Source organism: Zootermopsis nevadensis, unplaced genomic scaffold (assembly GCF_977971745.1).
Source record: "Zootermopsis nevadensis isolate Lab colony 2312 unplaced genomic scaffold, Znev_1.0 Znev_ptg000007l, whole genome shotgun sequence".
In the NCBI taxonomy this organism is placed as follows: domain Eukaryota; kingdom Metazoa; phylum Arthropoda; class Insecta; order Blattodea; family Termopsidae; genus Zootermopsis; species Zootermopsis nevadensis.
The window spans coordinates 4,369,869-4,384,870 of NW_028259139.1; the positions used below are offsets into that span (position 1 = coordinate 4,369,869).

The window sequence follows — 15,002 nt, forward strand, 5'->3', positions numbered from 1 at the left end:
AAAATATTACGTACATGCTGCATCTTCTAGTCATGTCATCTTCCTTGATTTAATTATTGGTTTATTTGTTAAGATGGATTATAAAAATAAAGTTCTAAATGTACAAGTCACTGAAGAGCATAGTAATGAAGTTATACTAAATTTGATGATGAGTTTACATAAATTGTGGTGGCTACATGTTCTGCAGTAGAACTTCCTGAGATCAGTATGCCTGTTTTTTTATGTCAATTGTTACGTATTCCAGAATCAGTATCTCACTGTTAATTACTTTATTTTGATGTTTCAGTATCAGCTATTTTCGGGAAGGTCCTAGACACACCAGTGATAATCTTGGATTTGTGAGTCATATTTTCATAGCGTGAGCTTTAGAGTGATGTGATATGGAACTCCTTCATGAGGAACCTGACCAAATGCTAGAAAAATGGATAAGTAAGTATATGAGTAGCCTTTGTGACCATTGTCCACTTTAAAACCTTGGTTTTGTGTTGTTTAGATGATATTTATGTGCAGACTTGATGATTAATCCTACAGAAACCCAAGTCACAACTAATTGATGGAAACCAGCCATGATATTCATCTACAGCAGGCATGTCAATCTAGCTGAGTGAGTCAGGTATGTTTTTAATGCCCACAATAAACTAAAAGATACTAATCATGTTGAACACAGAAGTAATAACAATGTAGCAAATAAACGATAAGATGAACATGGACAAAACATTTAGTGTAAAAGTACTCCACATTTTCTGGATTGCTACTAACACTTCACAAAGCTTGGAAGCTCTTAGAGCCAGAAGCATGTGTGTGTGTGTGTGTGTGTGTGCGCGCGTGAGTGCGTGTGCTTCCCCCCCCCCCTCCCCCCAATATTCCTAGTTATGTAACTGGCAAGAACAGCTTTCAGGAGCCCTGTTAATGTTTAGGCGTGAATAACATTTAAGTACCAAAGAAAGAAATAATTTTTAGGTACTATACTTTAGAGCCTTCAGATACAATGTGATGAGTGGAAATTCGTTTTAAGTGTTTGTTTATAAAGCCATATTGACTTGACAGATTTGTAAATTACATTCGCAGCTAGCGGTAGCTTTTTGCCATATTTTCCTGAAAGCGTACTTCTGCGACAGAAAAGTAAAGGTTGAGTCGGCCCTGGTGCTTAACCAACCATCATACCATATGGATGTATGGGGGAGTGGAGGTACAGCTGCATGCATTCTTGACCTCAATACTAGGAGGAGGTGAATGATCAGCTTCATGCCCTGGACACTTTACCTCCAAGGAAAGAACCCCAAACCAGGTACCCATTAGATAGGAGGGTACATGGGCACCAGCTCTGGTCTGGGCATTGTGATGAAGAGAAAAATCTTGCCCTGTTAGGAATTGAATCCTGGTCATCCAGCCTATACCCTAGTTGCTATACTGCCCCAGCTTGCGTTTACAACAAAATCTAAATTGAAATTGTTAAATTCTAGTACTAAATTTTAATATAATCAGATACAAGTATAAGGGGTTTCATAATGAATTAAATTGATATTATTAAGAAGATTTTAAGCAATCTTCAAAATTCTCATCTTTCCCTCATGTGCTATTTGCCACACCCATCTCATCTGCCTTGATTTTATTATCCTAATAATGTACATATATTGATTTCCTAATTTATGAACACAGGAATATAAAAATTAAGCTTTCTGTCTAGCCAGTTACATCTGTATATTATTATAAGTGCTGTTTCAAAAAAGACTTCAGGTCGGGTGATTTAATTTTCTTTACATGTGGCTCACTCGTCACATGTTTGACATGCCTGTTTAACGACGACACTTCACAAAACCGAAGATGTAGCTCATGTCATCTTAACAAGTCAAGTTCCCAGGGAGTAAATCAGTCAATAAAAATTTGGAGATATTCACTTTGGTTAAGAGAAACTTGAACAAAGCACTTGAGTTGTTTTGTGCAACATCCACAGGAATTACTGCAATTCAAGGTCATTCTAGTATTTAATAATAAAAAAAAAAGTGGCACAAGTCCCTTTCCCTTGTGCCTTTTCATCTGTTTTTTTCCTTTAGTATGTCAAGAATCAACAGTTCTTCTTGGTTCCAGCATACAGTACTGACCCAGTAGTTTGTGTTAGTAATTGTAAGTGAATGCATGATTTTATTTATTTATGATATTCAGTACTAATCAATAACTTGTATGTATGTGAAGTATTTGATTGATTAGAAATCATAGCATTTAATGCAGTTCAAAATTGAAGATTGTACAGTAAGGATAACAAACAACAGACTCTGTACCGTAAGATTCATAAACCACATAAAGAATAATGTCTGTGCTCTCATACTTACAGTCTCTGTATGTTCAAACCTTGTTTTATTGCGTGCTTGTGCTCGACTGTGATGCAGCAGGCTGCACTGTCACTTGTTATAAAGGGATCCCAGATAACCTTACTTCTGTCACAGAAGATCCAGTTGTTTAGCCTTTTAATATTAGGTGCTACTGCTCAGCTGATTTGGTGTTGGCTTCTGATTTAAGATTTGAGGTAATGAATGTGGGAATTGTGGTGGATGAATGTGACAATAGAACAAGTTGCAAAAGTACAAACAGATTGTAGAGAAAAGTTGAACAAATTTTATGCCCAGTACACTCTTTATGCGTCTTATGGTTTTCAGGATAGTTAAAACAAAGTGACTTTCATGTTGTAACATCTCATTCATGAAGTGAAAATTTAGAGCCAGTAACAGAGTAAATGCACAAGAATTGTTATACTTCATATACATTTATTAACTTTTCAGATTTCCCCATCTTCTAATTTTATGATGCATTTTTTGAGGACATACAGAATGGAATAGACAAACAGTGGCTTTTATATGCATGTAACCACTTCTTTTTAAAGGAGTCAAGATACTGCTTTAGCAGAGTTACATGGTATGACTCTTTTGTTAAGTAATTGTAGTATGACATGAAAACCTACTGTCCTGAAGCATGATACAGAATAAATGTCCATGAATAATACTATTTTGTGCTACTGTTTTGTTGTTTTCTGCATTCCATAAATAAATTTAATGGTGAAACTATTTTGTCTGTCTCTCTGTAAGCTTCATCTTGCAAAAAACTCGATGGATTTCGATAACATTTGGTAAGAGTTGTGAAAAATTTATTTTGATCTGCATTGTTCCACCATAACACTTAGATTACATGTAGATCAAATCAGTCATGAAATTTCTCAAAAAATGTGAAAAAAAGGAAAGATAAGTTTGATTTTTGACATGTGTAAGCATACTCTGTTGCTCTTATTTGAAAGACTTCATAACACTGTATTTAATGAATACAGGAACAAAGATTTTGCTCTAATATTGCAACACTTGATTCCCTTTTCAGTAATAGATGTATGCTGCATGTAATGTACTATATTTATATTTTATTTGTATCTTACATTAACATCAAGACTGTATGTACAGAGGTATGAAGTCACAGACAGCATGTTTTCAAACTCTCTGTACTACAAAATGGAGTGTATCTTTCCACTCCTCTTCTCTTCAAGTTCTTTCCTTTCTGCTTTTAAACATGTTAATAACACTGGGATCCCTGTCATTCTTGCCCAACACTTCAATTGGAATTTATTTTCGTCTATAAATATGAATACATCTATAACATAGAAACCCAGTTTCATTATTCTTCCCTTAGTCTTCCTTCATCATTGGAAATAGAAATCTTCTATTTAAGTCCTTGCATAGCATATATAAATGTGCTTTTGAAAGATTTATCAAATTTCAAATCAATAAAAGATTCTTTTCATACATGGGCTATAAGTTGGACTAATGGAACAATCGAATCCAGAATTTTATTAATCCAGCATGAAGACAATTTTTCAACAGTGCTGAATATATCTGATAATCAGATCTCCTTTAATTCTAAACCCCATAATACATGCATATAATACTTCTTCTATGGAAGTAATGTGTTTGTAATCTGTGTTAATTAAGATTTTTCATTGTTAGCTATAAGTAAGCTGTTCTTCTGCCTTGTATAATATTCCTTGACAATCCAACATAAAAATGTCAGATATTTTTTCAATAACTAGTGGTGTAATAGAATGTATGTGTTATGTGATGTTTTCCATATCATTTGCCTTCACCCAAACAGTTTCTCCCTTTCATATCATATTCATAAGATGTGGAAGGTTTCAGTCATGCTGTAGTATTTTTTCTTGGGACTTCAGACATCAAGAACAAACCAAATACCAAATATGTTGTATATTTTGTCTGTCGGAAATTGTTGAGTTTATGAAGTGGCACACCAGTAATTGTCACAGAATAAAATGTTTTAAAATCTATGTCACCAATGCCTGAAATTAACATAAATACAGTCCTTTCTGAAAATGTTTTACTCAAAATTCTTGTCTGAAGAAAAAAAGAACTTTTTGTGATGTCTGCAGTGTATTTGGTGCATTTGACTGTGTGTGCACGTGCATATGTATGTGTACTTACAGAAGCAGAAGAAAACATATCAAGTGTTAATACATTTCCTTTGCAGCTACTAGTCACAATATAAAATACTAATAATTTACTACATAGAGTCAGTAAAGTCTGCTCTGAACCAAGTGCATAAATCTCTCAATCCTTAAACTGCAGATAATCTGGGGTCTGAAGTAATAAGAAAAAATACGGCACATTAATATTCTTCCTCGCTTCTTTAAGAAAAAGCTGTGATTTCTTGGAACTTTTTCTACTTAATAACCCTCCAATGGTTGCACCACTTGCTCAACATAGTTGGTAGCATTTTGTCTTCTTTATTTGTATGCCATGAGACTCGTTTCCTTTGGAGTATGGAATGGTATGTGAGAAATAACATTATGAATGTTTTGCCACAAGACAATCTCTAACTGTAGTGTTGCACAAAAAATGACAATATCGTCAAACCACATTGCAACAGAGGTAAATGGCTATACTTTGAATAATCACTGGATGGTCTTCAGTAAACTAATTTCACATTCCCCGCTCCCTGATGCTATAACTTCATGTTCCTATAAGGAAATCAAACTTATATGACATCAGTAACAGTAATAGATATCAACAAAACTTAGTGCAAGTGATGAAGTTACAAAACCTGACTTGAGTTGGTACACTATATAAGAACATAAAATTTTCCTAAGATATTTTGTCTACCATGCAATTTTATGGTATAAATAAGAAAATTGAACTTGGGTAGAATGTTAAACAAATACTCTAATTAATTTCAAATATAAAGTACTTGTAAAGGAAATACTATAAGGAACAGTTTTTGTAAACAGGTAACATGGTGATGAAGTAAATGAAATTATACTGCATTATAAATTATTTACACACAAATGGATAATAAATAGTTGAAATCTCTGACAGTGTAGATGATTAAAGTTTTCTCAGGATGTATCCCATCACCATGGATTTAAATTCAACTGTGATTGAGCCACAGAGCTAGACAGAAATTAGTTGAACCAAGGAAAATCTGCATCATTCTTCATAACTGTCAGTCCCTTAAAGAGTCAGTTTAAGAACTGAGCTTAACAACTAACAAAAAGAAATATTCATAAACTTTGGTAGTGGCATTCCTTTATTTCGGAAAGAGTAGTTATACCAGTCATACTTGCTAAAGATTAAAGAAATGAACTATGCACTGAAAATAGTCTCTTTGACTTACCAGAGCAATCAATTTACATGTGTACATGTGATAAAATTCAGTTTTGAATGTTACCTTACAAACTTTCTCGTGGCCTGTGTTCTAATCTTGAAGAAGACCATACAAAGCAGTTTGTTCCTCAGTCACTAGCACTATCTTTTGTCTAACTCACTGCTATTGTTTGCACATGTGTTTGTATAACATTATCAAATCAAAATGTACCTTTATAGTAATATTGTTCAGGTATTTTCAATCTTTAAAAGCCCAGTTATCATGGAAATAAATTATGCAGTATTTTTGGATAATTATCGGTGTTCTGCCAACATGTGATGGAGATTCAGAAAGTAAGGTAAATATTGGAATATTTTTGTTGTACTATTGGCAACACTGCTGGGGCAGTCATACTGTAGCTTGAGGTCAGTGACATGCTGCAAGTGTACTCCATTTTGTGCCAAGTAAGTGTGGCATAAAGATGGTTGCTACATTAGAAACTTGCACCAAGGATGAGCAACATTAATGCCCAGTCTTGCAGCAGTTTCCACAATAGTTACCATACAGTTTCCAAGAATCATGCTCCATGTTTTGTTTATTTGTTAACGTGGATAGGTATTCTTACTTGTCTGCAATAAAAACACTGGTCCAGCTGTTATTAAACATTTTGATCCACTCATATACAGTTCATTGTGGCAAACAATTCTGTCCCTACTTGACAGCCAATTGTCAATGGATCTCTGAACCATTCATTCCTTCAAATGCTAAGAAACACACTGTTGCATGTTGCTTGTTCTTGGTGCAAACCTCTTGTCGAGCAGTCATCTTTATACCATACACATTCAGCACAGACTACAATACAACTGAACCACAGTCAGCTTACCTGTCACTGTGACCTTGAGCTACAGCATTATCAGGCGTCAGCAGTGGTGCAAATCACACAGAAAATATTCCAATATTGCCTTTACTTTTTGAACATGCTCCATATATATTTTGTGTTGTATAACTGGCGCAGATTACCTATTCATATCAATTTAGTTTTAGAATTGTATTTGTTTACTGTCTCTTTCACAAATTTGTCCATGGTATAGTGCCAGAGATTCACTGATAACAGAAATTATATTTTATTCCTAAAATGGACTCCCATGGTAAGGGAGATACATTATTCATGCTGGTCGTGCCTCTGCCCTGTGTCATTTCCACTCTCAACTGATCAAGTAACCTTATTGTGGAGGGGGCAATTACTTCACTACAAATAATAAAAAAGGGAATTATGGTAACTGTATCAAACATTTTCTTACTGGTATATGAATTACCATTTGTCAAGGATTACTAAAAATTCTTCATGTTGTATATGTATATAGTAAGTTTAAAAATTAACTTTATATATCTGATCCTCAGATCCATGTCATGTATGTATAAATGTATTTATGTACAAAATATTGTACATATGTTAGATTATAATTAGTATGTATGTCATTACATTCGTATGTGTGTGACTGGAGAACAAAAAGGTTGAGGATAAGAAATCTTTAACGTATAATAAATAATGTGTCATTTCATTTATAATCCGCATACTCAGTCCCTTAAGTTTTCCTTACATTCCTAATATTGTCAAAAAAAACAAATTAAAAAGTGTAGATTTCTGTATATTTGACATTTTCTGTAGGTTTCTCAGTAATGTAGATTACTTCCTTTTTGGGTATTGTAAAGGAAACATCTGATTACTCGAGCTAGTGATTGGAGAAGACGAAAATTGAAAAACATGGATAATCCAAAACATTTTGTTTGGAACATTCACAAAATGTCACAAGTTATTGAGAAATTTTTAAGGAGTTGTCATTAATTTTGATAAATAGTTTGTAATGGTTGCTTGTTCTTGTTAACTTTTTAAACTACAACTCAACAACAGTACGAATTTTCCTAGCATCTATAATATAACTGTATTTCAACCCTCTCTGTCAAGTGTCAACATACTGCAGTGCCATGCTGTTACTGACAATGCTGACTACTGTCTCCTCCTTCATTCCCATCCTCCACACCCTTTTCTTTTCCATTTTGTTTCACAGCAGCATTAACAATGTCTGTGTCTGCCCTGTGCTGGAAGCCCAGTTTACAATATCTTTTGCAGCCATTTTTCAACATTATCATTGTTTTCAGAACTTCTCATAGCATACACCATGTCAAGAATTCTGAACTTGCTGATTTCTTAGTTAGGAAAACATTGCACATCATAATCTGGAAGAATTTTCCTCCATAGCAAACGAGCATTACTGGATTCACAGAAGACCATGCCTAAGACATACCATATGTAGTAACCACCACCATAATTTTTCCCCATAATGATGTTATGTTGTCTTCAATGGCAATTGTTCTGAGAATGTCAGCCTGGTAGCGTCATTTTATAGATCCACTCTTTACTCCATTGAAGTAGTTTGAACAGCTTACATTTTATGAACATTGATACGTAAGCACTTAATTCACAGGAGTTGGTGAACCGATGAGGATAACTTTGGCAATGGACATTGTTCATGGGGACGGTCGCTTTGTGACACAAGTCTATTCCAAACAATGGTAACTTCAACACCCTACTAACTAGACCATCACAGTAAGGCAGTTTGGGCAATGGACCAAGTCAATCTGCATGACTCCATGGCAGCTTGGATGATCTGGCTCACCACAGCGATTGTTGCAATCTGTATACCCAGTGGTGAGCAAAAAGATTAAGACAGTAGTAGTGTGTTGGATTACATAACATTAATGACAATAATCATGAGAAATCAGTTGGAAGTAGCTAATAGAATCACAAAGACAAGAGTGGAGTATTCACATATTTCCTTACGTCTGTAACTGTAGATATGTGTAAACAGTAGAGTAGTGACTATTATGAGGTCAAGGAGGTTTGACCTCTCCTAGCTGCCCCTACACAACAAGGGGTTAGGTGGAATTATTCTAGCAAGTGTTGTTCAGTGGTTAGATAGGTTCCTGCAACAATTGCCAATGTAGGTGACTGAGACATGTTTTCAGTTTTAATACCACACAAAGTCATTGGTTCTGATGGGTACAATATTTAAATTAAACATTATTAAATGTATTAATAATAGACTATTATTTGTGTTACACAGAACACCAGTCCTTTTAAAAATCCAAGTCAAAGACTTGAGTCAAGGTCACTCATCTCCCAGCAAAGATTCAAACCATGCCATCCAGCTAATACATTTTCACTTGCACTCTTACCATATCTTGTACCGTCTGGATGAAAGTAAATTAATTTCAGGCTGTCTAAACCTTGCACTAGTTTTGGTTAGATGGATATGAGTAATCAGCTTCACATTCCAGTCATCCAGTCACTTAACCCTGTGATCATTTGGATAAATTAAGATCTGACCCCTCAGCCATTCTCTGTGTTGGCACTCATGATGCTTCATTTCTATTTCAAACAAAAGGCTACCAGCAAAAAATGAAACCAAGTGAAACATAACACTCGCAACAAATTTAGCAAGCTTTTGTTTTATTAACACTTTCATTATACAAATGTGCATAACACTGTCAATTTCCTGGATGATGATAAAAACACACTTCATTTTTAAAGATGGCACACAGAAAAAATGGTGACATAGATTCAAATTTGGGCAACCATAAAACTGCAGCAAAGTTTAATTTCCTACATCAGCCAGACTATAGAAAGCTGCAAAATGATAGTGGAATGAATATTTGATGAAAATTTATTTAAAAACTCTGTACTACAATATAAAGTAATGAAACCATGTCTGCTTCTCAAAAGTACATCAATGGGACAGAAATGCTGTTTGTATTACAATGACCAACATGATACTCTATTTCTTCAACAGATTGATAGGTACATTCAATGGGTTGAAACCTTGGATTTTGTTCAAGTTCTTCATAACTGCTTCTGGTGACACAGGGTCTAAGTCAGGCTACAGGAAAAGAAAAACAATAGACATGTTCATAACATATTTCAAATATGTGGTGCAAATAAATATTCATTTCAGTTACTACAAACTGAAAAGCAGTCACACATCAACTTCACTGTTACAGTTACAAATAAAATTTCATTATCTATGAAAAAACATATACACATTAGTCACTGTTTACTAACACTGCTGTTATAGCTAATATATTTTATGTAAGATTTGAGGTTTTCACAGCGGTGAGTATGAAGCTTTCTGTCTTCTGGGTTCCTGCTCTGTGTAGTCTGGTCGATACTTACCAACATTTCAGAGGTCACACTGCCTCTGTCATCAGGGCGGATGAAGGAGGCAGTATGGCCTCCGAAACGTTGGTAAACATCGACCAGACTACACAGAGCAGGAACCCAGAAGACAGAAAGCTTCATACTCTGATGACGGAGGCAGTATGACCTCTGAAACGTTGGTTAACATCGACCAGACTACACAATGCAACAACCCAGAAGACAGAAAGCTATTATATTTTATTTACTACTGTCACAAGTTAGACCACATTTAAGCCTTCCATGTCTATTTATTTTGTCAAATCAGTTTCATTCTTGTAGATTAGGCCTAGTATTCAGCAGGATGTTTCAAAATGGAAAATGGCATTTAGATGAATCTACAATTTCATGTTGATTCCCATTAAACAAACTAGTCTTCAGAACCTTATTCCCAGAAAAAGAAAAAAATGTTTTTTTTGTTAAGCTGTACACACCTCTATGTTCTTCTTCTTTCCACCATACTGACGAACTTCGCCAGAAAGTCTCTGTACACAATCTAAGAAGAATGTTTCTTTCTGCATTCCTCTTTTTCGTATGTCCACTGCCATTTCATTAAGACTGTTGAGAACAAACACTGCTGTTTCAGGGTTCAGTGTCTTGCCTGGATAACCATTTAACATGCAGTATAAGTATTCATACATTTCCCTGCAAACAAACATATCTCAGTCAAGATGGCAACCTGGCTCAGATTCAAACCAAGTATATCCTGAATAGAATTCAAAAGTATTAGTATTTCAGGCAGCTTTCTCAATACAAATACACACCAGAGTAGTTCATCATGGGTAGTATATGCAAAATCATTCTGAATTACACTTAACAGTACAAGAACTATTCATCAGATTTCAAAATGGGTTACATGGATACATATGATGGATAAATAATGAATAACCATTATTAATAAATTACTGATTGGATCCATCTGTTAATTTACTTGAATAAAATTAATTTTTGTAGCAGTAAATCTGTCAGTATTTTAAATGAGCAAAATAAAACTGGACAGGTTAACTCACTGGTGCAAATTTTCAGAAAATAAGCTGCCAGACCTTGATACTGGTCATACTGACATGGTTTGTCATGTAAACTTCAGCTTTTGGGGATTTGACACGACTCAACCACATTAGTTAATGCTGTATACTGAACTCCAGCTATAGAAACCTAATGATCTTTCTCAGTCCTTCAAGGTAAACATCAGGCCCCCATCCTTTCAAACCACATCAGAATGCACAATCATTTTCTTATCTCAACATATGCAAATGACAGTAATATTAAATAAATAATTGACTGATTCATAATGGTAAACAGTTGAACTATTCCCCTTGTCAATTCCACACATTATGATTGATTTGTGGTTCACTTATGAAACTTTTTCTACCATTACATAGCATCAGAAAATAGTATAACAAACTGGTCAAAATCTGTGTGCGTTACTGCATAGATTTTGTTTACAGCTCTGATCACTGTTGAAAATTAAAAATATTTTAACAGTGATACACTGGAATGGGTATTCACTTCCTTAAAATTTGAACATGACAGTATCTGTAACTATCAAATTAAACAGGCTGGCTACCTACCTGTAATCCACTCCATTACAGTCTTCAGGTGGTGGATGATTTTCATATTTGGAGATGTACAAAAAGACTTTTGACAGAAGCTTCATCTGAGAGTAGCCTCCACCAGGCTCACTCTGTTCAAACATGTGCAGCCATTGGTCAATAGGAGCCCTGACTTCTGGAACACGTTTTGATGGTCCAGGTGGTCTTCCTGTTCTCTTCGACACACATTTCAGATTATCCTTGTTGCGTTTCTCACTGCAAGCTGAAGCTTGCATTGCAGTACGTGCTGCCTTCCACCACATACGAATTACCATTTTTATTTGTTCCTTGTTCTTGCCAGGTACAGCCTTAGTCAAGTTAACTATGTCACAGTGACCATACTTTTTCAGAGCATCTAGCAGTGCAACTTTTTCGTGATGTGGCCACTCATTAAAAGCTACAGACTGACTGTCTGAGAAATAACTATCAACTGGGCGTTTTCGTATTCTTTTTCCCCTCCCTCCATCTTCCTACAAGATAAAAGTCAGTGACGATTTGCACGTCAGTGAACATAAAGGACATGCTACGATGTGGTGAGGATTTGGGTGACGTGGATAAGGAGTATTTTATAACACTATGTCAGCAAAAATTTCATAATGGATGCACATTTTTCAATTACAAAAATTATAAACACACACACACATATCTTATAATACGGAACACCAATGCTGTATGCGTGTAGTAAACAATTGAAAAATCCAAGGCAACATGTTTTAATAACACTAAAAATGTGGCTTGGAATCACCAAAATAAAGGAAGTGTGAAAACATTATTTTCAAATAAAATGCACTGTATACTCTGCAATGACAATCAGGCACTTAAAATTTTCTATGTCACTAATTGAACTGCAAAGTTTGAGTATTTGTACAAATCCTGCAAATGCATTTAAAAAATTAACATACAATGACATCAGGGCTTGAACTTGGAAATGTATTTCTTGTATCAACACTAGCCCCATACCGTACTGACTTGTCTACCAGGAAACGGATGGAGCTTGCTTACATGCTTTTTATTAATCCAACTTAGAAAGTGCCTGGAATTAAATTTCTTCAAATTCATGACACAGATCACTGAACACTAAATAGCACTTTTTGCTCTAATAATTTGTTCTTCTTTTGGTAAAATTAAAGTAACTGATTCCCAATATTTCAACTGTAAATATATGTATTTTTGTCTGTGGTAGCAGTGTCAAACAGTACTACTTTAACTCCTTATATGATTTAATTACACTTTCCATTTTTGCAAACGATTCTAAAAATTCTTCGTCTTTAATTTTGAACTTGCTATACTGATGCAAGTGAGCCTTATGAATATATGACTTCCAAGCCTTATCAACAATGTTATTAAATGAATAATGAATCAAAGTATTATTTGTGGCTAAGGAAATAAATTTCTCCATATTCATGAATCTTCTGTTCTGGTGTAAGTGAAGACATCTTGAATCTTTGGGTATCCATTGTGGGTATAGATCATTATCATAAAATGGTAGCATAACAGAATCTTTCACATCAGACACACACAATCCCCGTGTCACAAGCAAGTTACTAACACAAGGACTGTACTGCACTAAAGAGTGCTGGGAATTATGAGTCAGTCGTGGTAATTTCATCTCCCAGTCAACTACAGGTTCATTTTCAAAGTAACTCTCACGAAGTGTCTGCTTCATATGCCTTACCAATACATTCCAGTCAACATTAGCTTCGTACATGCAAGTTGCCTTAGGATAGTGTGGAGCTGACTTAATGGTGACAAATTTATACTGAGGATGTGGAGTCAGATGGGAAACAATGTCGTAAATTTTGCTTGACTCTGATCTTTCTAGTGGTTGCAATACTGATCCAATCTTAACTGCAATTAAATCATTTAAATCGTGAAAATCTGTGTTTTTATTTTTAAGTAAGTTTACACTCATTTTGTGGAGAAGATCATTTTGAAAAATAAGTAACATATCAGAGATGTCAAACAAATTTGCTATTGTAAGAACAGTATTATAATTCTGAATGACTACTTCGCCTGAACTGTAAGGAAGAACAACGGCATTCAGAAAACATTTAGTTGGGTACTCATCTCGAAGAGTTTCCATGATGTAACATCCCACTCCAGAACCTGTTCCACCAGCAGAGCTAAGAAGGCTCAATGTAGCAAGTAACCTATCACACCTCTCTACTTCCTTCCGCACACACTCCATAATCGTCTCTTCCAATTCTGGCCCTTTCGTCCCATGACCATAAGCCCAATTGTTCCCAGCACCACCACCATTGTGTGATACAAAATTTTTCTCATCATACTTCCATATAGAATCAGCAGCCCACTGCTTCTTGTTTACTTCAGCAATTACTTTTTGTTCTGTATCTACTAATACAGCTCTAGCTACATACTTATGTTCATCAGGTTTACTCCGAAACCATCTTTCTGTACCCTCATCAGAATAGTAACAATCTGGCATCATAAGATCTTGTGACAGAAGCGAAAAGAGACGATGGCCAGTTTGATTGCCACATTGTCCAAATTGTAGGGTTACTACCGACATTGTACAGTCGAAGATTATAAAGTCGTCAGGGACCAAGTATGGAATCTGTTCATATATCATGCACCACAAAAGAAACGTAAACATAAAAACAAACAACAAAAGTAAATTTCTACACTTCAACATAACCTGTGAAGACTAAACGCACCATGTTATTTGTACTGAACTCGCTGTCTTCTTTTTCGGCTTCCATACTAACTGCCCTTTCACAGCTGCAACTGGAATCGAGTAGGTGCCTCTAACTGCTACTAATGACTGGATTTTGGTAATCTGTGCTCGTACTGTCACAGCATGTTAACTTTGTATGTATATGGTAGTGTTGGAATCTTTCGAATTTTATCACATATATTAGAGATATTTGAGTGTGATTAGCAAAATATTGTTGACAAGTTGATAGTCGTGCAACAGACGCTAAAAATGATTCTAAGTAGCATGAACAAAATAAAAGTATCTTCACCACGCCTCCATATTGGAATCATCTGTGCTACAGACTTCACCGCAGATAATACCAGATTACACGCTATCAACATACACAGGAGGGAGAAAATTCCCAACCGTAAATAACTACCATTATCCTTAAATTTAATTTGGTTTGTGTTGAGCTTTGAGTGGTATATTAAGTTCCCCAGGGCACGTCCAGTGGTGGTAACCTGCTGCCGAAATTAGCCCTTCATTACCACCCTTGGGGACGGTGGGATAGACCGTTGGGGGAAGACTTAGACAGCTGCAGGTCTTTAGACATTAGCCGTAGTTATGTTTATGATGACGAGAAAACTACCAATACTCCAAACGCAAAACTGAATTCAATGAAGACCCACCAGTGGGATGCGACAGAGCTCTCAAGGAATAGTTGCATAAGAAGAGCACAGGTATTACGCAGGAAATCCAACACACACGTGTTATGAATGTTTCATTTTGTGTCTGATGTTTAAAAGGAAAAATACTAAACGTTCCCATATATAAAACATTCTTTACTTATTTCGACCACCTTCATACCAAA

The 15,002-nt window shown here is 35.4% G+C and overlaps 3 protein-coding genes across 15 annotated transcripts in view; 1 reads left to right on the plus strand and 2 right to left on the minus strand.

The window, feature by feature from the left end:
* Window positions 1-9,002, plus strand: part of bma (SCY1-like protein bma) — a 323,838-nt gene extending 314,836 nt beyond the window's left edge. For 9 of the 13 annotated variants that reach the window (XM_087344004.1, XM_087344000.1, XM_087343998.1 and 6 more), the window contains 2 exons: window positions 287-429; window positions 532-7,181. In XM_087344004.1, the coding sequence (XP_087200130.1) occupies window positions 287-313 (27 nt within the window). In that variant the 3' untranslated portion in view covers window positions 314-429; window positions 532-7,181. Of the gene's footprint in view, window positions 1-286; window positions 7,182-8,117 lie in introns of those variants that run through there. The other 4 variants (XM_087344001.1, XM_087344003.1, XM_087344002.1 and 1 more) reach the window with 4 other exon arrangements.
* A 123-nt stretch (window positions 9,003-9,125) lies between these two features.
* Window positions 9,126-14,472, minus strand: LOC110830686 (uncharacterized). Its single transcript, XM_022065896.2, has 4 exons — window positions 14,151-14,472; window positions 11,455-11,945; window positions 10,318-10,528; window positions 9,126-9,569 (listed from the first exon to the last, which is right to left on the minus strand). The coding sequence occupies exons 1-4, from the start codon at window positions 14,193-14,195 to the stop codon at window positions 9,468-9,470; spliced, it is 849 nt and encodes a 282-aa protein (XP_021921588.1). The 5' UTR covers window positions 14,196-14,472; the 3' UTR covers window positions 9,126-9,467.
* On the minus strand, window positions 12,165-14,144 carry LOC110830683 (tubulin delta chain-like). Its single transcript, XM_022065883.2, has one exon. It carries the CDS (start codon window positions 14,126-14,128, stop codon window positions 12,674-12,676), a length of 1,455 nt encoding a protein of 484 aa, XP_021921575.2. The 5' UTR covers window positions 14,129-14,144; the 3' UTR covers window positions 12,165-12,673.
* Window positions 14,473-15,002: the final 530 nt, after the last annotated feature.